Consider the following 24,736-nt stretch of genomic DNA (forward strand, 5'->3'; position numbering starts at 1 on the left):
AATATGGAGAACAGTTGTGAAGCTTGAGACAAGGAGGACTCATGAGTAAAAATGTGCAACACCCATTCTTAAGCCAAGAAATGCAAAGTATTTTCCTGAAACCTATAGTTCCACTGGCAGGCACAGGGAGGGGAAGTGGTCAACCTTGGGAAGATTGAGTGGAAAGCAGCCTTTAACTGGCAGAGTAGCATATTATGGATTTCTTTGCTTTGACTTCCAGCAAGTCATACTTTTGACAAAGGTTGGCAGGAAGAAAAGCTACAGTTGATTACACAGCAATCAATTTGATTTATTTAAAAGAACAGAAAGTGTCAGAACCTGCAGTAACAAGAAAAATGTTGCTTGGAGTAATTTGTGCGCCTTAAGATAAAAAGGAATGATTTAACCAGTCTGCTTAATTCAGAATAATTACAGTTACAGAAGACAGAGAATTTGTACAGCTTATCAATGCACATTGTTAAGAAAAGCATGAAGTGGCAAAATTTAATGTGTGCTTAATGTTCTATGTAATAATAATCAAATTATAATAAGACAAGCTTCAAAACCTAACCAGAGATTTGGCAAATGTATATTTTGCTGGCTAACTTTTAACGGAGAAATTAAATTGGGGGGAACATTTGGGTTATTTGAAAATATCATACAGATTTCATTGAGGGAGAGAAAACTGTATTGCATAACGTATTGGTCTAAAGCCATTAGGCTATTGTGAAGTCATGGAATATTAAGTAATATTCTAAATTATTTGCAAATGAATATCAGAAAAACAGTAACAGTAGAATGTCTGTTAGTAAGGAAAAGATGTTAATTGCTTGAGGCCTAGGGATGAAGGGATTATGAGAAGGTAGAAATCATGAAATTCTTTTCATTCATTGGAAATGCTAAAAATTAAACCTGAGATCTTTTTATACAGACGTCCACCAAGGAATTGTAAACAAAAATGGATCCCAAGGACTTTTTTTCTCTTTCTGACTTTACTTGTATTGTAGCATATTTTCCATCATTCCCAAACTGTATGGCCTTGAACTATGAAAGCTGCAGTTCGACACATCTGAGAAAGAACTTCCGCAAGCAGTGACACACCAAAAATAGACATTAAAATCAAATGGCCATAATTGTGCGTGGTTGCGTAATACCAGATTATGTTGGCAATTTAATTCCTGTGATCTCATGTGAAATCACTGAAATTTCATAAGGCATCAGCCATCCCATTTCTAAAATTAAATTTTAATGTAACTGTTCAGTTCCTTGGTGCCTGCTGGCAGTACGTTGCTAACCCCTGCTCTAGATAAACAAATCATTTGACTCACTGTTAGGCAGCCTTCCCAGTCCAGATTGTTCCAGATGTCCTGGATTCTAACTTTCCTAATTCAGGGACAGCTGGTATAATGCATCTTCAAAATGTTTTTGCCACCTGCATTTTGTACCCTGGCATCAGTTTAGCAGGCAACTTCCAAGCCTTCAGTGGCCTCCTTATGATCTTAATCCTTTGCCTTACATTTATTTACCAAGAGATGTTGCACCAGTTGTGATGGATCCCAAAGTTTCCTTAATCTGATGGAAAAGGTTTACTGCCTTGTATTAATTCTTGAAGTCCATTCCTGAAGTCAGTCTTCGGAGCCCATCTCTTGGTTTTTAGAAATGTGTAGAATTGCCAAGAACCAGACACAATTGAACAGATGGCACCATCACCATCACAAATGCTCATGTGAGTAGAAGAGAGATGTATGACTTATTCAGGCTTTCTAGTAAAAAGTCCAAAACAAGGTTATCATTCTCTGCCTCAGTGTTTTTCAACCTTGGCAACTTTCAGATGGGTGGACTCCAACTCCCAGAATTCCCCAGGCAGCTGGGGAATTCTAGGAGTTGGGGTCCATTCATCTGAATGTTGCCAAGGTTGAGAAACACTGCTCTATCTGTCTGCTTGGCAATCAGCTGAACCCAGTTCCTGATTCTTCTGAGTTCAACTTAAAGGCACTAGATTGGCTGGACAGAAAAATGCTACTGCTGATAGCCAAAAAGCCTTGAAGCTTTTTGAACGCATGCTCTGCAGCTTGGAGGGTGGGAGAAACCTGGTAGCTGTTGCCAAGATAGGAACAGTGGAGAAATATGCTGAAAGCTAAGAAATAATGCTGAATATTCAATATTCCTTTGCCACAATCTTCCAGTAAGCTGTGCTGAGCAATGTGGAATCATTAAAATATGATTTGCCACTCCGTTCTCCCCAGCCATGAATGATATACTGAGATCTGTTATCTATAAATATAAAAAACCTTTTAAGAATGAATTTGGCAGCTATAAAAGAATATACACGCACACACACACAGAATATATACAGTATATACATATACATATACACATATATATATTTAAAAGGTACAGTCTCAAAGCATTCTCCTTGTTGAATTAACATCTATAAAACTATTTGCTATTAAAATTGCTATAGTGGACTTTGTCTTTCTCTGTTAAATACTAAATGTAGGATTTTCCATCTGTTAATGAATGTAACTTTTTACTATTGCTTTTTGCTCAGTATGCCTGACATTTTGCTTAGTCTGGGAGTGCACTAGCCACACTAGCAAAATCTTAAATTATTTATTTTAGTCGCTCGAGCTCTTCTGCAAATATAAATAAAGCACAGCCTACATAATTACTTATATGAGCATAGCCCCAGTATAGCCAAAGAAACAAAATCACAGTACATGGTGCTATTATTATTATTTGTTGTTATTATTACTATTAGTATGGAATAACACCATGTTATTGTTTCATGTTTACTGAATATTTTGCTCATATTCAATTAAAAGGATTAAAGATAGCTATGTTAAAATCAGCCCCTTCAAAACTCCAGATATCTAGTTACCATAGTCCTCTCTAATCTTGAAGAGACTGACCAAAAGATAGGCTTATCCAAATCATATATGTTTCAGCTTTGCCATCTAGATCAGCAGTTCTCAACTGGGGGCCATATAGCCCCCTGGGGGTCTTAGGATATTTCAAGGGAGCAGCAGATGAACTAACATGTAACAGGGGCCATGGCATCTGCTGAGGGGGCCACAGAAAAGCAAAGTATATTATACTGCAAATATTGTCTTGTTGATGCCAGAAAATGCACCAATTACCGCCCCATGTCCGTATCCAGTAATGGGACCTGGGCAGGGAGGATCACAGGAGAAAAACAAAGTTGGAAGGGGGCCAGAGGTGAAAAAAGATTGAGAAACACTGACCTAGATGAAAAAAATTACTTAGAGATGTGAGTAGGTAGAACCCACTTCATTAAAGAGTCTGTAAGTATGTGTAATGAGCAGAAGGAATAACCTCCAGGAACAGGAGGAAGAACCACAACCAAGACAATGATTAGATAAAAGAAATTTGAGTCTGGGGCAGAACTGTAATCTGAGTAACCATCTCAGATGAGACCCTCCAAGGTAGGGAAGGGGGAAGTGCATTCAGACTTGCAAGATTCTGTCACTGTAACCTTATAATAAAAGTAGTATTATATTCATGACTTTGGTTTCCTAGTCTGGTCTACCTTGAAGGGCTGACAGTATGAGATGGACAGTCTGGTTTTGAGAAAAAGGTTTTGGAAGCCTGCTTTGCATCTTTGATAAGGTAGGTGTTTTGGGATAGTCCATGATCCTAATAAAATAAAATAATAAAATAAAATAATTAGTAATAATAAAAATAATAAAATGACTAATAAAATTACTAGCCACAATGAACAATAATTATATTGTTCATTGTGGCTACTAATTTTATTAGTCATTTTATTATTTTTATTTTTATTATTACTAATTGTTAATTATTATAACTAATAATTATTAATTATTCAATTATATATTTAAATTCCCCTCTAAATATCATATAATGTTACAGGGTTCTGAATTTTTCCTAAAGGAGCAGGTTGACACATGTATAAAAGGAGTGGAACTTTGATCACACAATTGCAACAGCCATCTTGACCTTTTTGATCCCCCATGGACCCCCCTGCCTCCATCCATCTGTTGCAAGGATAGCATCAAAATTGTTATCTTCTCCTTTAGTGTGAGTGCCAAAAGCTGTGCATGGAACATGCCAAACTGTGCATTGACCTCAGATGTGAGTCCTGCCCAAGAATATTTGCACCCACAGGCAACCCTCTCCATCCTTGAGAAAAAGGTTAATTGTGTCCAGTGACAGCTCTTCCAAGTTCATCCTGGAACTTGAGCATGGGCCTTGGAGTAGCTATGCCTCTTGTCCCCACAATTACCGTCCCATGAATAATTCAATAATTATTGAATAATTCAAGTTCTGTTATTCTGTCACTGTCATGGGAATGCAACCATATCAACCATTGGAAAATGCAAAGTGTGGAAACTAATAATGCCCACAGAGAGTCAGCTACTGACATTCCTTTTAGCTTTTTTAAAAAAATGCTCAAATAACTGTCAAATGCCACCTGTGCCCTTCAGTAATTTTCCTATCACATTTTCTAGAAGCCTGGATAATTTCCACGAAGGCCAGCTTCTTTGAAGCAATTGTTCTTAATGCTGCCACTTTCTTCTCTCTCCTCCACCAAGTGCAGAAAGTTGTTGTTTTTATTGTTAATATATTTATATTTATTAATAATAATTAATAATAATATCTTTATAACCTGTAATTCATTTTATATCTCAGCCAGAAATATTTTATTAATCTCCATGGTGACAGAACTATTTCAAACTATTCTTTCATGGTATATTAAAGAATGCATTATTTTGTTAAAAAGAAAAGCAATCTTATGTTGGAACTAGAAAACAAAACTGTACAAGGATCAGGCTGCTCGAGTATTGTTTTACTACGCTAATATTTATGTATTTAATTATTTTGACAGTTAGCAAACCTCATGGAACACATTCTAGTGTTCCAAACTGGCAATTAATGAAGATTCTGAAGAAATTACTTATTTCCAGCTAAGGGGTCAGATTCTTGGGGGAATCTAATAGTACACTTCTAAAGATGGAATCTGTGTCAAAAGTTGATGGGGAAGAATTCCTATTAAGGAAGATTGATCCTAGTCTGCAGCAGGAAGAGACTTGAAACAAATAGACTTCCACTTGAATGGTACTGGATTGCACTCTCTGTTACCATAGCTGGATTCCCACTTTGAGTTAAGTCATAGTTGGTTTTATTAGGGCTGGTTGAACAAGCCACAATTGCTGGGTTCACTTGTAATGCTATATTATAAACCATTTTTACAAACCACAATGGCTAGGTTCACACATTGTGGTAGGTCAACACTCTACCACCCCAAAATCCTTTCTGTCTTACTATTATATTAAAATGGAAATTGTATTTGTCTGCTTTCCTGTTTCTGTAGAGTAGCACATATTTAACAGATTATGATTAGGTCTTAACCCTAACCATCCCAAGTAAAAATGCAGACAAAGTTGACTGGAGAGATCAGCAATATGGTCAATACCTAGGACATTCAACAAAACGCTGCAATAATTACTATGCAGGCATAGATGCTACTACCTGTTTGGAGCAAGAGGAAGAATTGCCCACCTACTTTTAAAAACTCTTTTGTATTTCTGCCAACTCTGGAGTTCAGTCAACATCTATCAGTATCTTCATCTTGTTTGATCACATCATATTGGTACCTTCATTTTGGCTCCATTTCAGGTGGCATTCATACATTCAGTTTGCTCTTAAAATATATACTTTGTTTTGGAGCATCTAAAAGCAGAGATGCTAGAAGAGTTTGACCTTTAGGAATTCTAGGGCAAAAATGAGCTGATAGGTACTCAACAGAGCAGTGTTTCTCAACCTTGGCCACTTTCAGATGTGTGGACTTCAACTCTCAAAATTCCCCATGCTGGTTGGGGAATTCTGGGAGTTGAAGTCCACACATCTGAAAGTGGCCAAGGTTGAGAAACACTGCTCTAGACTTAGTTGAGCATCTTTCAGCAGAGCCAGATTATGGCACCACAATTCCCAAAGCAGGATTTCCATCCTCACATCCATTATGACTGGGTTGAAACACTGCAGTATGTCAAAACTTCATTGTTTGTTTTTGATAAACATGCTATACTTTGTCAGTCCAGGCCTTGTGGGCTGAGCTAACACAGCACTATGGTCTTTGGCTTAGAAGGATCTGTGGATCCAGCCAACCATGGCTTATTCAGCAAACTGTTATTAAAACTGTAGCTGAGTATAGGGATGGATCAGATTGCCCATATCACTTTATCACTCGGTAGGGGAAATTCTGTGGGACTGAAAGCTAGTTTACTTTTCAAATATGCAAACTAATGATTGAACACTAACAATGCAAGTTTTCAGATGGTATTGCAGGATGGAATCACATAATAAAAATTTCATTCATTCATTCATTTTTTAAACTAACAACCTCAATATGTGAGTGAACATGTATGAATGCTTTTATAAACATTTGGGAGAACCACTGCTTTCCTTGTATATCCACCTCTTTATGGATTGTTTGTCTTAATGCAGAAAGCCTCCTTAAGATGCCAGCAAAACACTTGTCCTCTGGGGTGGTTCTCTCTGTCAGCCTGTTCAAGAGCTGTGTTTTGGATTTTGGCTTATTGCTTACATATTTCTGTAACAGAAATATTAACTTTGCTTTCTTTGAAACCACTTAATGGTTATTTATTGAGCAATTAAAATGTTGGGTTGAGAAATCTCACCATATGTCAGGAGTCCCTCTAAGCAGTTCCCACATTCTTCACAATTGCCCATATTTGCTAGGTCTTGTAGGCAGTATAATGCAGCAGTATATAACGGACCACAAGGCCTCCCGCCTCTGCCTTATAGAATCTCTTCTTATGGTCATATCCACTTAGAGGCATACTCAATTATTTGTTTCTTTGGGGGTTTGTGTTTTCACATTCCTTAGATTCTCAGAAGGCTTAATTTATTGTTATTTATTAGTCAGTTAGGTGCCATGGACTAACTGTATGAACAAACGTCGATCATATTGGCTTGACCCCAGAGATAATCTGCAGCTTATCTAAGGGCATTCTAGTGATCTTCTTAATTTTATTCATTCATCTTTGCCTTCCCATTCTACTTCCCTCAACCTTGCTAAATGTAGCTGTTTTCTCTAGTCCATTGTCCACTCATGCCACGTACCCGTAGTATGTGATAACAATCTCAAAAAAGCAGCCAGAACTGATATATTAGTTTTTTTGTAGTCCATTATACAACCATCTCCAATACATAATTTATAAGTTTCCATCTTCTTCCTCAATGCCCAGCTTTTACAGCCATATATTGCTACTATTATCAAAGACATTTCCTACTCTTCATGATCTAAATATATTATAGCAGTTCTCCCAAGGATTAATCTCTTCTTTATTTGTGCAGCACAATCTCAACTTTCTTCTATGCTTGAACCTAAGAAAACAAAACTCTCTTCCATTTTCAGTTCTTTAACATCAGTTGCGAGTTCACTAACTATAATGGTTGATACTAACTGTGGTTTCTTAATATTTTATACTAACCTAGATTATTCACTCTTCTATTTTTACTTTCAGCTAACTAAGTACTGCTACTTGCATATCTCAAATTGTTAGTGCTTTGATTCCTGTTGTCATCTCTGCCATTATTAAAATATATTCACTGTAGAAATTAGTATGCATGTATGGGGAGTTCTAGTCCTGCTTGAGGCACAAAAAGTAGTTGGATGATGTTGGGCCAGTCACTTTTTCTCAGCCCAAGGAAGGAAGCTATGGCAACTGCTTCCAAAAATGTTGCCAAGGAAAGTGTATGGACTTGTTCACATAGGTGCTAGGAGCAAGACTGACTTGAAGGCATACAAATAAAAAGATAAGGAACAGTATATGTCATTGTCTCACTCCATTCTGAACCACTCTGTTTCTCCAATCTCAGTTCTTACAGTACCTGCTTCTTCTTTGTTAAGTTTTCTAGAAGATTTATTTATTTTTTTATTTTATTTTTATCCCGCCTTTTATCCTTGCGGGGAGATGGGTGGTGATAAATTTGATAAATAAATAAAACTATTTTTATAAAGAACTCAAGGCAGGGAACATACCTAATACTCCTTCCTCCTCCTATTTTCCCCACAACTACAACCCTGTGAGGTGAGTTGGGCTGAGAGGGAGGGACTGGCCCAGGGTCGCCCAGCTGGCTTTCATGCCTAAGGCGGCACTAGAACTCACCGCCTCCTGGTTTCTAGCCCGTTGCCTTAACCACTAGACCAAACTGATCTATGAATATATTCTACTTTCTGGCCTGATCTACCCTATGAAAGGCCTTGTTAGAGATGATAAAGGTAAACCTCTTTCTTAAATTCTCTTCTGTATCCATTTTCCATTTTTCTTTAATTTGTTTGTTTATAAGATTTCTGTACCAGGCCAGTCTGTCAGACTCTAAGCAATCAACGATTACATAATGTAAGATTCTCCAGAAGGCCATGAGAATAGGAGCCATTCTTGCCTCTGCTGCAGGTAGTTCCATAGGAGAGGCCCCACATGGCATGCCTGCCTGTGCCTCCCCCACCAAATACCCCAATAGAAGTATATAAACTTTATCAAAATTCTACACATAAAATATACATTTAAAAAACCACAGTACATAAACATATACAAAAAAGCATAAACCTGAGAACACAAAACTAAACATCTAACTTAAAAAAAAACAATTTATGGTCCACTTCCACCCTTCACTTTCCTCACAGATCCATTACCCATTTCTTACTCTTTTATACCGTTGTTGTAATCACTATTTAAATTTTCCATTATCTCCCCTTGTTTAATCTATAAACCCCTTTATCATCAAGCTATTTTTCTCCACTTTTGTAATATAATCCATAAACGGGCTTCAGACTTCAATAAAAGCCTCTGTAGATTTCTCTCTCATTAGGCACGTCAGTTTTGCCACCTCTGTCAAGTCTGTAACATTAAATACCCAATCTTCAACATTTGGAGCTTATTTTTCCATTTCTGTGCATATAATAATCTTGCCACTGTGATAATTTACAACAATAAGACATGGTGCTTTTTTACTTCGTTCTTCTTCCATAAATGCTAGTAAGTACAGTTCTAGTCCAAATACCCCAATAGATAGAGGACCTCCATTTGCATGTATTAGGTGGGCAGAATCTATCCAGGATAGGTCGTTTGAAGTTACCCAGGTCCCAAGTCTTGGGTTGAAATAAAAGTTATCTCAAGATGATTGGAAGGTCCCATACAACAGAACACCAGGAAACCTCTGGAACTGCCTTGCCTAGTTTGACTCTGTCCCTCTGGTCTGAACATCTGGAAAAGGCCTATGGAGGTTCTCCCCCCTTCTCCTGCAAGAAGTACATGGGGTATGGGCCTTGTGGGAGGCCTTTTCAGTAGTGGCTCCCAGCCATGAAATAAGCTGTCTCAAGAGGTTGGCCCCCCTCCCTCCTTGCATTTCACAAGGCTGTTAAGAACATCTTATTCCAGTGTGACTTTGGCCTTGGACAATTATGGGTGGCCATTGCTTTTTCATTGTACTATTTTAGTGCTTTGTCTGCTTTAGTTTTGCTTTGCCTCAGTTGAGTGGGACAATTTCCAAATACTGTGAGTAACTAAACAAATGAAATAAAAGTAAACTCATGCAAAATTCTTCCTGCATGGTTTTGGGTGATTTCCCCACCACCATCCACTGCTATGCAGCCATATATAACACAGACCTATTCAGGAATCCACTCCCCATCCCAACTGTCAAAAAAGGCTGCAGCATTTGCAGGGCTGTGAGTCTAGAGAGAAAGAAAAGGAAGATTAATCTTGCAAGTGTCTTTCTACAGGCAAAATCGCTGGATTCATTCCAGCAATGTTAAATTCATGCTTTGAAACTCACCAGATCTTCCCACTTCCAAGTTTAGAAATATAGATATGCACGTCAAATGTTGTAGTTTGTTTGTTTGTTTATTTATTTATTCCCAAATGTCTAGGCTGCCCAACTCTAAACCAACTCTAGGCAGCTCCAGAAGATAAAAAGCAAGAAAAACTTCTTACAGGAGAAAGAACCTAGTTGCCTGGAGGGAAGATTAAAAACCATTCTCATGACATCACCTACAACTCAAAGAGGCTTACCAAACACATTAACCCAAGGCCTGGGGAAAGAGCCAGGTTTTTAGGGCTTGCTCGAAGGCAGGTATGGTTGGGGGCTGCATGAATTTCCAAGGGGGATGTTGTAGGTGTTGTAACAGAGAAGGCCCACCTCCTGACTTCTGCTAGATGACTGCTTGATTGATGGGACCTGAAGCAAATACATGATGCTTTATGGGACAGAAACGGCATTGGTCGCACTTATGGATGATCTTTGGTGGGAGCGGGATGGGGGCAGTGCATCCATCCTGGATCTTCTTGACTTCTCAGCGGCTTTAGATACCATTGACCATGGTATCCTTTTGGGGCGACTCAGGGAGTTGCGGGTGGGCGGTGTGGTTCTTTGCTGGTTTACCTCCTTCCTCCAGGGCCGGTCCCAATCAGTGTTGATAGGGAGCGAGAGATCCAGCCTGCGGCCCCTTCTTTGTGGGGTGCCACAGGGCTTGGTACTCTCTCCGCTCTATTTTAATATCTACAGGAAACCACTGGGCGAGATCATCCGTCACCATGGGGTGAGGTATCATCAATAAGCTGATGATACTCAATTATATGTCCCCATCCCAGGTGAAGTAAGTGATGCCGTGACCACCCTCTCCAGGTGCCTGGGGGCTGTGGGGGCCTGGATGGGGAAAAACAGGCTTTGGCTGAACCCTGGTAAGATGGAGTGGCTGTGGATCAATAGCTCCTCAGTATCTGGGAAATTGTCATCTTTAGTTCTGGATGGGGTCACACTGCCCCAGACAGACCTGGTGCATAACCTGGGGGTCCTCTTGGACTCACAGCTCCTGCTTGAAGAGCAGGTGGCAGTCGTGGCCAGGAGGGCCTTTGCTCAACTTGGTGTTGTGCGCCAGTTACGCCCTTTCCTGGACCGCGAGGCCCTTTGAACGGTCACTCATGTCATCTCCCATATTGACAACTGTAATGTACTCTACATGGGGCTACCCTTGAAGAATATCTGGAAGCTACAACTGTCCAGAATGCAGCTGCTTGGGCAATCTTAGGTACCCAAGGTCGGTACATGTAACACCTTTGCTACGTGAGCTGCACTGGGTCCCAGTTTGCTTCCAGGTCCAATTCAAGGTGTTGGTTATTACCTTTAAAGCCCTACATGGCATGGGTCCAGGTTACCTGAGGGACCCTCTCATCCCCATCACATCGACCCAGCCCACCCGGTCATGCAGAGAGGGCATGTTACAGACCCCATCTGTAAAAGAACTTCACCTGCCAGGGTCTCGGAAGCGAGCCTTCTCTGCAGTAGCTCCTGCCCTCTGGAACATTCTTCCCCTGGAGGTGAGATAGGCCCCCTCACTCCGGAACTTCCGTAAAAAACTAAAAACCTGGTTTTGCCAACATGCTGGAGCGGGAAAGGGAATAGCCACTCCTGGGGATGGCTAGTGCCCTAGAATGGCCCTAGAATGGCCCTTTATACTCATGGACTGATGGAGAATCTTCAGCCATCTGGATTTTATCACATTTTATATTCTTGTTTATTTACATTTGTATTTATTGTATTTATAATTGTATTGAATTTTAACTTTGTTTTTATTGTAAACCACCCAGAGTCCCTCCTTTGGGGGAGATGGGCGGTGATAAAATCTGATTGATAAACAAGCAAACAAACAAACAAACAAATAAATAAATGATGCAAAGGCAGGGTCTATAAAAGCTAGAGCTGGCTCACAGATATATGTTCCCTCCTAGATGGTTGCAAAATCCATCCAAACCTTACCAATATGGAACCACAAATAAACCTTTTGGTTTTGCTTTGCATCATCTCAGTTATCAGTTGATTCCAGTTGATTCACACAATGTTGCAGGTAGATGGCTCACATCCATTTTCTCTGTTCTCTCTCTCTTGACTGAAGTCGGCAGTTATAATTATGAAACCTTGCATTTGCGGTGAAACGAAGGTCCGTAAACGAGAGGATTATGGCCACTGTGTGATGAAGCTGAATGTATGAGTGTTTAGCGCTCAACTGACGGACGTACATATGTGAACAAGGGCTGGGTGACTTCCATCACTATTGCAATTTTTCTTCTTTGTTGAAAAATAAGTACAATATGGTAATCTATCCAGTGACGACAATCTGTGCTTCGTGCACTGTCAATAGGTATCAAAACCCCATTACTACATATAAAGTAGTCTATATAAAGATTTGAGCTACAGTTCTGCCTTACTGAGCCAGTCCATTCTTCTCGGTAAATTGATTTGGGATAACCTATGTGTGGCATATTTGAACATACTGTCTAAAAATGTGGTTTCTGATAATCGATGGTGGCCTAAACTCTAGTCTCACTTGCTCAGCTGTCCTGTTAGAGGGAACCAAACAGCTGCTCCCTCATCCTGCAGGTTGCCTGGGGCACTTTCTATGTTTAGGGGGAATAGATTTAACGTATATCGATCATACAGCCTGATGAAAATCTGTGATTTCCCTAGGATGGAATAAATGTTCTTCCTCGTCAAGGGCATCAGGTTTCCAAATGTATCAACAGAGAGGCATCAAATAAAGTCACTGTGGGATGTTTTTTATAATGAAGGAAAATACTGAAACAAAAATCCACTCTTAGAACTGACAAAATGAAAGCCCTTTTTTTTCAGGTGGGGCAAGGAGGGAGAGCTACTATTGGGGAAGCAACTTTAAATTATATTTTAGGATGATTAAACTGATAATCTGCTTATGATGGTTCTCAGAAAACAAAACAAAAGCAGCAACATCTTCCAGAATTATAATAATTATAATAATGACGACCTCTTCCTCCTCCCCCCGTGTCTCAGAGTACTTGGAGATATAAAAACACCTAAAAATTAAATGCAAGTAGTTTACTCCAGAGCATAGTGGAACTGATATCCCCCTCCAACTTTTAACTGAGTCCCTGATAAAATGCCACCGAAGATGACAATAAACATGCATACGGTTAATTCTTTCATTGTGGCTACCATTAAATGGTAATTCCTTGCCTTGAAGGGTTTTGGGTTGTGGTGCATCTATGTTGTTCTTGTTCACTCTGTGACACAGCTGAGTATTTATAATGCGGGGTTCATGAGGCTAAGTCTGAAGACGCAGTCTTCCTTTGAAAGCAAGCATGGATCTTGTCTGTTAGCTCTTCTTCTGATAGCTCAGTTCAAGGCATCAAGCAAACAGCATTTCACAGATAAATAGCCACTTGGTGAAAGCACTCATTTTCTTTCTCTTCCCCCACCCCCTGTATGTAGCTTTTTCCTATCAGCAAACAGAGAATGCCAGACCATTTTGAGACACATTATAAGATCCATGTTTATAGGGGGCAAAAATGGATAGCAGTTAAAAACTACAAAAATAGGGGAGTGTCACATCTCTCTCTCTCCCTCTCTGCCTTGAACGATAAATTCAATGGGGGTGTCTATTTTTAACCTCCTGTTCTTTCCTTTTGGCAGAGCAATCAGTGTTAGCTGAGCTCTTGGACGGAAGGGAGCCAAGTAACCCCATGTGCTGCCTTTTGCAATGACCAGCAGCTTTACCCAGCTGACAGAGGGGAACCTTTGTCACACGAAGCCCAGTTCTACGGTAACACCATGTCAAGCAACAATAGTCCCGATGAGCCACTGTCCACAACAACTGTCAGTTCAGTTCTGGTTGAGGCCGGGGATTGCAGAATCATCATAGCTCTTCTTAAGGTAAGCGGAACAGAGCCTAATTCCATCTGGGCACCCTTGGCTGGGTTTGTAGTCTGTACTCTTTGATCCGATGTTCACAACTCATAAGAGTTGATGCTGAGCCGCTGAAGGAAAAACCCAAAGGAGAGGGATAATGTACTGAAAATTTCTGATGAGCAAAAGAGTTTAAAAATCAATCAAGCATCATCCCAAATAAATAATGTGCTTTCTTTAAAGATGTTTTTTTAAAATTGTGACTGTATTTATGTATTTATTGTTTTTAATTAAGTGCTGTCACTTTTATGTGAGATGGGCGGCTATGTAAGTATGATAAATAAATAAATAAATGTATAAACAATATTGCCTAAAATTAAATAGACAGCACAGCAACGTGTGCAGAGACATCTTTATTTACATATAGGAATTTTCTCTGATTGTAATTGCATTCATTCAGAATTTATAACTTTGCTTTTCATATTGTTAAGAATTATATTCAGTGTATAAAAGTGCATTAACCTAAGTTAGCTGATTAGCTAAACGAATCATTATGATGTTAATGTATAGGCAAATCATTAGTGCTCTTATGGTGCAAATATCAATTTGCATTTTAGAAAGTAAAAGGGCTTATCTAAAACCTTACTGAGAATTATCCCACCATCTCCCTAAGTGTGACAGCACATAAAGTTTATGTGCTATCACATTTTTATGTGAGCCACTTGGAGTTGTTTTTGATTGTGGTGACATGCAAACATCTTTAATAAATCTATATATAAACAAATAATATTTAATAATAATCATAAACAAATACTATTACAGGATCGTAAGGAAAGACTGGGCTGATCCAAAATAGTGAAGTTCAGCATACACCCATTAAAATAAATATATAATTTAGTAACCTGACTTACTTCTATTCATTTAAATGCTTCTGCTCTAAGCATGGCTAGATTTAGATCTAACCCACCATCCTTTATATCCTTTATGTTGATTTTAGCTTATTACTGTCTGAACCAACTACTATGCAAATATATGGAGTATCTGCTACGAACAATATTTGCTTATATTTATGTTTTAGTGTGGAAAGTGGGTACAGCTGCAGCTAGTTGAATCAGTACCAAACTTATTAGAAATTGGCAGCAATCAAGAAGAGACCAAAAAATTATTACATGGTCATGAACTTCTCTTGGCTAAGCTTAAGGTAAGAGAAACAATATATTTATCCTGAAATACTATAACTCATGATTATCATTGTGATCTGAAAGTTGAAACTGACTTTTGTGCATTATCACAATCAATCTTGTAGAACATGAATAGTGCCTCCATGTTATTAAAATAAGCCTTAAAAATCAAGCAGTAAATTATCAAGCAGCTTTTCTGACCTTGTTTGTACCTAACTTCTCCCAAACCCTTGCTTCAGAGATAGGAGTTAACTACATGCAGTCAGCATCTACAGACAAGCATTGGCCAACATTTGCTTCTAATAGCAACAGCAAACTTAATCTTCTGTCAACGGCTACCACCAGGGGGCAGAGTCAGTCACAAGCATAGACCCTAACTGCCCCTCCAGATGGTGGACTATAATTTCCACCAACTCCACTGGCCTGGCTGGCTGAGGATCAGCCGTCTACCACAGGTGGTACACAATAGGTTGGCAGAAGAGCCATGAAGATCTTTTCCTACGGCAAGTCTAATATAATGAAAATGGATCATGAAGCACAGCAAATATGAACAGATCAGTGGTAGAATTTACTCCCTAGATTGGCAATGGTTTTAAGTCCCTGAAGGAAAGATGGTAAGGTACTCTTATCCCCTGCTCTGTTTTCCTTCAACTCCTAGCACCATACATCAATATGTACAAATGTTGGTGTACTGTTTCAATGGGTACCAGAAAACATGGAATGAAAACAAGTTTATCTTCCATTTTATAGTCCAGTTTATCATACTACCAATAACAAGATTCATGGGGGTATCTGGCTGCAAAACTCCAGATGACCACTAGATGGCAGTAGTTCACACAGCCTTCTGAGATTTTTGCAACTCAGATCTGGTAGCCGATTTCATCTAATCAAAGTAGATAGCTGCTTATCAGGGCCAGACCTACCTGACTTACAGTTTGTGACATACCAAATTATTGCCCATGCTTTTGATGCTCCTGGTTCAGAAACATTACCTTTGCGTTCGTCACCAAGAGGTGGCCCTCCCAGATGGCAGACTTTGTTGTCATGAAAAGGGATCCAAGTGTTGCTACTCATTTTTTTTGTTGTCATTCTTTTTTTTTTAACAGATGGGGGAAGGGTGACTGAGATGGGTGTCAACATTGCAACACCATGATCAAAACCACCTCCTTTTATGTGTTGCATACAGAAAAGGGGCAGGGCTTTGATTGCAAGGGCACGGCCCCATCTTGACTTTTTTGACACACACACCCCACAGATGTCCCTGCAGGAGGAGTGGATGAGAGACATCTGCCTTGGGGGCAAAGAACAAAATTATAGCTTTAGGGAGAGATGCAGAGGAACCAATTGCTGCTTCAGTTCAAACAGCAAAACATTTGGGGCCATTTTGCCATTGGCAGAAAGCTTATGGAAAAGGAAAAGGAAAAATTATTAACGGTTCTGAAGAAGAGGCATTATCTAGCTCCTGGTGGTGCCATTAATCATCCTGCTCATAATGCTCAGGTCTCAGTGTATAATCGGATAACGTTTGGAGTTTTTAATGCAAATTATTTTAATACATAGGTGCCTCAAAAAATATACACTAAATTTTAGCACACATGGTATCAATCTCACTCATGGAATTGTGCCATGTATTCAGTACAAATAATTGCAGCAGCTTCCTTTCCTTAATAAAAGAGGAACATGCTGATTTTGTGTGCTGAAAAATCTTGAACAGAACGTGGGTCTTGTAAGCTGAGGTGAACAGCTTATATAAGAACTAGTTAAGGAAGCTGTTCATTTCTGAACATCCCAGGGAGGAATAAAAAGCCGCTTCAGAAGCAGCGTGAAGCTCCTTCAAGGAAATTCTAAAGCAATGCACTCCTCATAATGAATCTACTTCCATGTGGGTGAGAAATATGATTTCAGAGAAAATTGTGGATTGAAATCATACTGGGAGGCGATCATGTGAAGCCACGTTAGACAAAATTGACTCAGGAGGCAAAACTTAATTATTTCAGACAGGAGGTAGGGAATTGTGTTATTTATATATTTGTTTTAATTGGTAGCAACACATCCCACATCTCCTTCAGAAATTCATGGTGGCACTCCCTCCTCCAATTTTTCTCACAGCAACCCTGTGAGGTAAGCTGGTCAGAGAGAAAGCATTGGTCCCACAGTCATCCAGTGAGATATCATGGCTGAGAGTAAACTTGAACCTGGGCATCCCTGAGTCCTAATCCAGCGTCCTAAGTACATTGGCTCCCTGTAATGCTTCAACTAGGAAAGTTATTTTAAATGAAATAAATCTTTGCTACCTTTAGAGTATTTTTTATAGAGTGTTATAACATGTAGGATCTCTATATACTGTATCTGGAAGCTGAAACTGAGAAGGGGCCAAACAGCTACTTGGAAGGGTGTCCCCTGCCTCTTGAATTCTTTCTACCCCTGATCTGCATCTTAAACGTATCCATTTGCACCTTTACATCCTGAGTCTACTGTACATCAATCAGCCTGACAGCAGAGTGAATGGCAGGGAAAGATTTATCTACAGCAAAGTATTCAGTAAACTTGGAGCCATACTGGCTGGGAATTCTTGGAGTTGTAGTCCTCAACATATCTGTAGGGTGCCAAGTTGGGAAAGATTCAGATAAAAAGGCTTTAGGCTGCTCCAAGCAGAAACTGGACTGTCTTAGGCCTGGTTAATTTGCTTGCCTCACAATCTTCATTGTAGAATTATTCATCTCACCCCCATAGATCTAGGCCTGGAACTGCTGAAAGCATTTTAATTTAATATAATTGTGAGAGCACTTCAGCTGGTTAACTTTTTCAAAGGATAGAGACCCATTCCTCAGACTGTCGGCATCCCATTTGTAGTCATAGATTTTGTTTTCTAGTGATGGAGTCCTTTCTACCATAATGTTTATCTCCTTGGGCCAAAACATTTTTTCTTTGAATATGAAACCCAGGTAAGGAATAATGCTGATGACAGAAAGTGGTGCTGAAGATAAAATGGGGGAAAAGATAAGGACAATGAGATAATAATAACTAGCAGCCACTCCAAGGTTAGGCTTAAGGAGATTAATTGAATAATTGCTGGCACAGGGAGAAACCAAGAAAATTTGAAGTGTGATCAGTATTTTGTTAATGCTCAGTTTTATTTCTTATTTTCAGCAGAGCTCCATGAAACAGTGGAAGATTTTTAAGAGGTGCCAGGAGGGTAAACAAACTGAACCTTAGTTCAGGAAATATAGAAATCTGGTTAATTTAGGAACTGGTGATGGTTGACCATACCTGAATGGGAAAGCACTTTGTAAATTGGGTATGCTTGAACTTGGTTTTGCTGTACCTGGGAGCATAATCAGGAGCACCTTTTACCCACTTAGGGTGGTCTACCAGCTGCAGGCTTCCTAATGAAAGATTATAACACATCTATTACAGTTATAATCTTGCTATTATATATTGCTATAAGATCTGTTAGTAATTGTTCCTAAACAAAATTTAAAATAACTAGAAAGTGATTCAACTAAGGGAAAGTACTTTGTGCAAAGCTATTTTATGCACACCTATTGAACTGTACATTGGGTGTTAGGAATTGCTGTTTTATTCCCTGAAATTCATTGATTCTCAGTGATTCACTGAATCTGTCTACCTTTGATTGCTGTCATAATTAAGTTCATCCACCTTATCACTGGCCAGTCCCTTTTTTATTAGATTTTTTATCCTGCCTTTATTATTATTTTTATAAATAACTCAAGGTGGGGAACATACATAATACTCTGTCCTCCTCCTATTTTCCCCACAGCAACTCCCTCTCGTTCCTTCAACTTTTCCAAGCGTTATGGACTTCTTAAGGAAACTGGGTTTCCTTATGAATAGTGTGCAAAATATGAGAGTCAGGGTCTACTCATTAGAGTTTTGAAGAAGAATTCTGGCTTGATTTGTTCTATAATCTGTTCATTTTCCTGCCTGTCCTTGATATCCTTAAACATCTCATCCAGCATCAAATGTGTTAATAGTCTTTCTGCCCTGCTTCTTCAAGTCCAGCTTTCATATCCATAGAATTATTATTATTACTATTATTATTTTATCCTGCCTTTTATATATTTTGGTCAACTCAAGGTGGCGAAAATATCTCATACTCCTACCTCCGATTTTCCGCACAACAACCACCCTGTGAGGCTGAGAGAGAGGGACTGGCCCAAAGTCACCCAGCCAGCTTTCACTCCCAAGGGAGGCCTACAACTCAAAGCCTCCTGCTTTCCAGGCCACCACCTTAACTATTACACCAACGTCAGAGAAAAGCTGTTGTCTGAACAATTCCAATCTTTGTTGATATAAATGCCATCACAGCATTTAATATTCTGTTCAAGGCCTTCATTACAGCCTGCCAAGGGCTAGTCTGTGGCATATTTCTTGTATGCTGGATTTTTTGTTGTTGATGATTGATCCTAAAAATCATTTTATAGTTTTCCTATTTTTGATCTGGCATTAACATTAGAAATAACATTTGGGAGAAAAAAGATAGGCTGTAGGGGAAGGTAGTTACTCTTTAGTCCCACTGAAATAAATGGACCTTATAGAGAGAACATAACCTCAAAGGCGTGCCATTCAGGAAGAGTTGAGATGATGTGGAGGTCTCATTCTATTTTGCATTTGCTAGCCACCTTAGAAAAAAAGATTATAAACTCTAATGAATACAATGTAGTATTGTATGTTGATGATGTTTGGCAGAGGAATTGTTTTAAAAAGGGCCCTGTTATGATACGTACAACTCTTCTTTACCTGGCCTGGCCAGGGAGAGCTAGTAAGCTTTGGAAATGACAGAGGATGCACTGCTTATTTCCCAGCACATACCATTATTAGGATTGCTCTGTTGATCATCACCATCATGTCCCATTAATGAGTGACTAACATCCTCTGAATCTGACCCAGTGCTTTGCCTTTTGATTCACAGTATTTTAGTATTTTCCAGTAAGAGATATAGCTATGTTGGGTTAATTGCATTAACTGCATGAATATTTTATGAGGGATTCAATGAAGAATCCATACCTTTTAATATTAATATTTGGCATGTTGCTGAAATATTCAGTGAAAGGTATCGTTATGCTCGGTGCTCTGTGATTGGATTAAACTCTGAAGATTTGGGGAATGTGTCTGTGCATTCTTGACTGGTTGCCAATGTCCTGTTCTGTATCATAGTAAAGGTCACAAAGGACTACAGTAGAGAACTTGGAATGTATACATAAACTCCACTCTGCAGTTAGTTTTCTTTCTGAAAAGACAGGCATTGGCGAACAAGTCGGTCAATGTTCCTTGAAATTCATTCAGAAGGCTGTTGGTTGATTTATTTGCTCCAAACAAAATAGAGGAACAAATTAGGAAAGTGTGTATCTTTGGGGGAAAATATTATTTATTCAAGTTTTGCTGCAATAGTGAAGAATATATGTAACTAAGTGTTGAATTGTTAGGTTCCTGGATTATGATGTTACCTAGTCTGGATATGAAATGTTGGCAAGAAGAAAACCAAGCTCAGAGAACATCAAGAGCCTATCTTGTTTGTCTTTCGGAGGAGGAGTATCGTGTATTTTAATGCATTATATTGTGCTATGTATTCTGTTAATCCTGGAATCTGTGAGAATGGTTTTGTGTCCAGTAAGGCATAAAAAGCTCTTCCAATTAGAAAACCAAACTTTGGTGTGAAAAAATACAAGCATGTTTTTTTTCCCACAAATGTCTTGCTAGGCATTTCTAATTATTTTTATCTGGTAGGCCACCAATAAAACCTTGCTTCTGTTCATATTTCACTTGATTACCAGTACTTTGTGTCCATTGTACCTAAGCCACCCCCACCCCCCAATTCTTACGTTAAGACCTTAAAGAACTCTCATATATGCTCACTGTCAGATTTCATAGGGAAGGGGCTTCAGCAAGGTGCTCTCAGTGGGACTCCCTTCTTGCTTCTGCCCCCATTGTCCTTTCATTCCTATTTCACAGTCCACACTACAGCACATTACCATTGCTTGGCCCCTCAAGTGGGGGATTAGCAGGCACTAGGAGCAAAGGAAACGGAGAAGCAAAATCAGGGGTAAGCAGTGGCCCTTTGCTGCAGTGGGAGCCTTGGAGAATAGTAAATAGAGAATAGTAAAAAGAGGAATTCAATACAAGAAAGGCTGCCTCAATCTGTTGATCATTCACTTAATTGGGTAGTGTAACTCATGCAATCAGCCTGGTATGTCTGACACATCACAGCTCAAAGAGATGTATCAGCCTGAAAAAATACAGTGTCTAGATTAGACTCAGGAAAGCAAGGAACATTCACAAATTCTACTTATTCAGATTTCCACTTTGCCTAGGCAATGGTCTCTTCACCCCTAACCCTGTTAAATTTATCTGTTACTTTCTTAAAGAGGATGTTACTATTTCACTGCATATATTTGTGTGCAAAAGCATTTCAAGAAAGAGCCTCATCAAGACAAATTGCAGTTGCCTTGCCCAGGCCTATTTTTGTACTGCACACAACTATAATGCAGAAATTCTATGGCTCAATGGTAAAGTAAGTGTGCAATATGGGGGAAAAAATCCAGATAAAATCCATGTTAGATCCAGAAGAGGCAGACTTCCATCTGAAACATGAAAGACAGCACTGAGCTGATTTAGTGGCCTGCTGGAACCACTGAAATGGAGCAGAGCTTATAACACAGCTGAGAAGCTGCACAGAAAAATAAAATTATCTTAGATAGCTTCATTGAGCATGCCAGAAAAACACAGGTTATTGATCTTACACACTCAGCCCTCCCAAGCATAAGGAATCACACGCTTAGACAGATTAGGTTAAGATAAGAAAAAGAATTTCTTACTGACTTTATTGTTGCTTGTGTTACATCCATCTTGGTGGAAAAGATGAAGTTCCTTTTGTTCTTCTTTTCTTTCTAAATACTTAGTTTTGCCCTAAACTCTCAGCCCTACAGCTGCCAAGAGCTGCATGGAAAAAAGGGGAATTCCAGGCCCACCACATGTTGCCCAGAATGGAGGAGAGCAGCACACATCCGTGTGCTTGTTTCTGGAAGAGAAGAAGGACAAGAGAAAGAGGAAGTGGGAATGGCAACAAACAGCTTCCTCAGAGTTGCATTGTGGGACAACTCAATTTACATGTTAATGAGGCCTGCTCGATTTGCCAGGACTTCCAACAGCTAAATGGTTAATAGTTTTACTGCACCACAAAAATGTGCCATTTACACACTGACCACACATTTAGATATAGTCAGTAATGTCCTGTAGGCAGTCCAATATCTTTCCATTCTTCTTGTTTCTCTCCCCTGCCACAACACTTCCTATTTTCCTCAGCAAACTATCCTATTTGTGGTGTAATTCAAATTTCTTGACACTTTACGATATTCTCTCCTTCCTGAGAATACTGTAAATCGCTTTGAAGTGTCATATCCATGAAAGTCTTTCCCTCAAGTGCTCATTCATGAGTTCTAACTTACTCCCCCTCCAATTTTAGTACTCATTTAGTAATCTGGCTAGCTTTCAAGAGTTAGTTTTCTGCCTATAGTAGATAAATAGGTGCATTGTGGAGCAAGAGAGGAAGCAAATCAATTGCCAATCCTTTTTTTCCATGGTATATCTGGGCAAGGGGAAGGGTTTTTTCTTTGCCAAGAAAAAATGGGGAAGACCTGAGGAAGGACAGTCAGGACAGCTGATGGATAATCAGCTTGAAGAATATTAAGGACAATCATCAGTTGGCTTAGTCAGCAAATATCCAAATATTGTTCTCCAGCCACAGAAGTGGTCAGAATAGAATGATATGAATGCTAGAAGAGTAATGAAAGGTATAAAAATGCACTGCTTAATTCAGTTGTGTGTTGTTCTGTGACAACATACTGTAGGCTTGGATAATAGCATGAGCTGCCATCTGGAAGGGCTAGAAAATGGCTTCCTGAAAGCATTGCTAAGCTAAGGGAAAAGACAGTTTGAAACCAGAAGTGGTGTAGGGGCACTTAGCCATTTTTCTAACAGCTGGTTCTTTACTCCAAATTTCCTCCCTCCCATCAGCTGGTTTTTAAATTGCTGGATTCTGTTGCAGAGTTGAAATCAGTGTGGTTTTGTTAGATGCTAGGAGAAAAATTGTTCAGGGATCATTCTGTGGGTTCTTGAACAGAGTAATAGGATTTGAGGGAAAGAAAAGAGTAGTGCTTAAAATATTTGACGCTCTTTCATGTACAGTATTTATCTTGCTTTAACTCAAGAATATTTGTTTTTAATGGGCAACATGCTTGCTATTCTAATCATGGGCTTTGCTTCCCCTTAGTGAATTGCACCTGAAATGAAAATAAATGAATAAATTATATTATTACAAATTCTTATTGGCTGAAAGATCTGGAGCAAGGCATTTTTTTTTCAGACTTGGACATTATTACAATGTAGTAGGAAAATATGAACCACATTCATTCCAGCACTACCAGATCAAGGCTGCAAAAATCTGGACAACTACTAGATGACAGCAAAGAGTCATGGAAAACTCTACTGTCATCTAATGGATCTTCTAGATTTTTTCTGTCCAGATGTGGTTGCCCTAACTAATCCATTTTCATATATGGAATATGTGCAAGAAGCTATTTCCCAGGATGTAAGCCATGTTAATTGTCTGAGCTTTTTCCTACCTACATGGGAGCATCTGTCTTGCATGAAACCACCCTTAGCCCAAGAGTTCTTTTCTGAATGGCTAATAACAAGAATTGTACTAAGTCTCCCAGACCAGAAGTTCTTTTGGATTTCACATTTACAGTAATCCATGGATGTGGAGTGGAGAATCAGATACTAGTGATGATACCGCACTCAGTTCATGAAATACTCTAATGTGAAGTGCTGTCATTTCAATAAAGAGTTCTTGTACGAAAAATTGCCATCCAAGATCCTTCAACACAATGCCAAATGAATAAAAAATAACTGGAAAAGAATGGCATTTCCTAAATACAGGCACTATTAAACACATAAAGGGCCCAAGATGATTTGTGAGAGAAAACAAGGAACCTGGCAAAAGTTTTCAGGCAAAAATCAAACAGCACTTGGTCCTGTATTTGTTCTAGGCCTGCTTGATGACACTGTCCAACTCCCATTTTGGAAGTAAAGCAAATGCCTTGGATGTAAAATGATCCAGGTGTAGCTCCTAACCTCTTCATTTGAAATCTATTCCAAGCAGCTTGCCTGAGAAAGATCTCTACTGGAGATCCTGAAGACTTGAGACCAGCCCAAATAAACAATATTGGGTTAGTCAGTTGTCTAATAATCTGGTTTGGCATGAGGCAGCATTGCAGACTACTGTATATAACTCCAAAAATTACTACAAGAGCAACTGAACTAACTAGGATTGGCCATTTGGAATTTAGCACTCTAGTAGCTGGGATACTACAATTCTACCTGCTAGTTTGTTTTTTTAATGTAATTTATGCAGTCCTGAAAGGAATGGGGCAGTTATTTAAAGGACTGCTAGATTTTCCAAGAATCACTCAGACTATTAAGGCTGAATCAAGATACTGAACAAAACAGGACTGAAAATTGCTTATTTAAAACAATTACAAATTTTGGGGAGGGTGTATCCTAAGTTCAGAATTAGTTTGAATTATCAATACACCCTATCTAATTGTCAGAGTTAAAAGATGTAAGAGAAATTGCCTCTTGTCTCCGCCTCTGTTCTACTTCCACAATCATGGTCAAAGTGTGACACAACTACCAAGATAGTTTTTTTCTTAGCTATTATAGAAAGAGAAGTGCCATTGTGTTAAGCAGATGGTATGATTTTATTACCTAACTTCCCTAAAGCATGAATGTGTTCTGATTATTCCTGGATAATTTCTGCATCAAACTTCATT

The 24,736-nt window shown here is 39.1% G+C and overlaps 1 protein-coding gene across 1 annotated transcript in view; it reads left to right on the top strand.

Annotated features, from left to right (window-relative positions):
- The first annotated feature begins 13,501 nt into the window (after positions 1-13,501).
- CCDC141 (coiled-coil domain containing 141) overlaps positions 13,502-24,736 on the top strand; it is a 130,423-nt gene continuing 119,188 nt past the window's right edge. Inside the window, 2 exon segments of the mRNA XM_063318120.1 lie at positions 13,502-13,731; positions 14,783-14,905. Coding sequence (XP_063174190.1) covers positions 13,630-13,731; positions 14,783-14,905 — 225 coding nt within the window. The 5' untranslated portion in view covers positions 13,502-13,629.

The sequence above is a fragment of the Candoia aspera genome, chromosome 1 (assembly GCF_035149785.1).
Source record: "Candoia aspera isolate rCanAsp1 chromosome 1, rCanAsp1.hap2, whole genome shotgun sequence".
Taxonomy (NCBI): Eukaryota; Metazoa; Chordata; class Lepidosauria; order Squamata; family Boidae; genus Candoia; species Candoia aspera.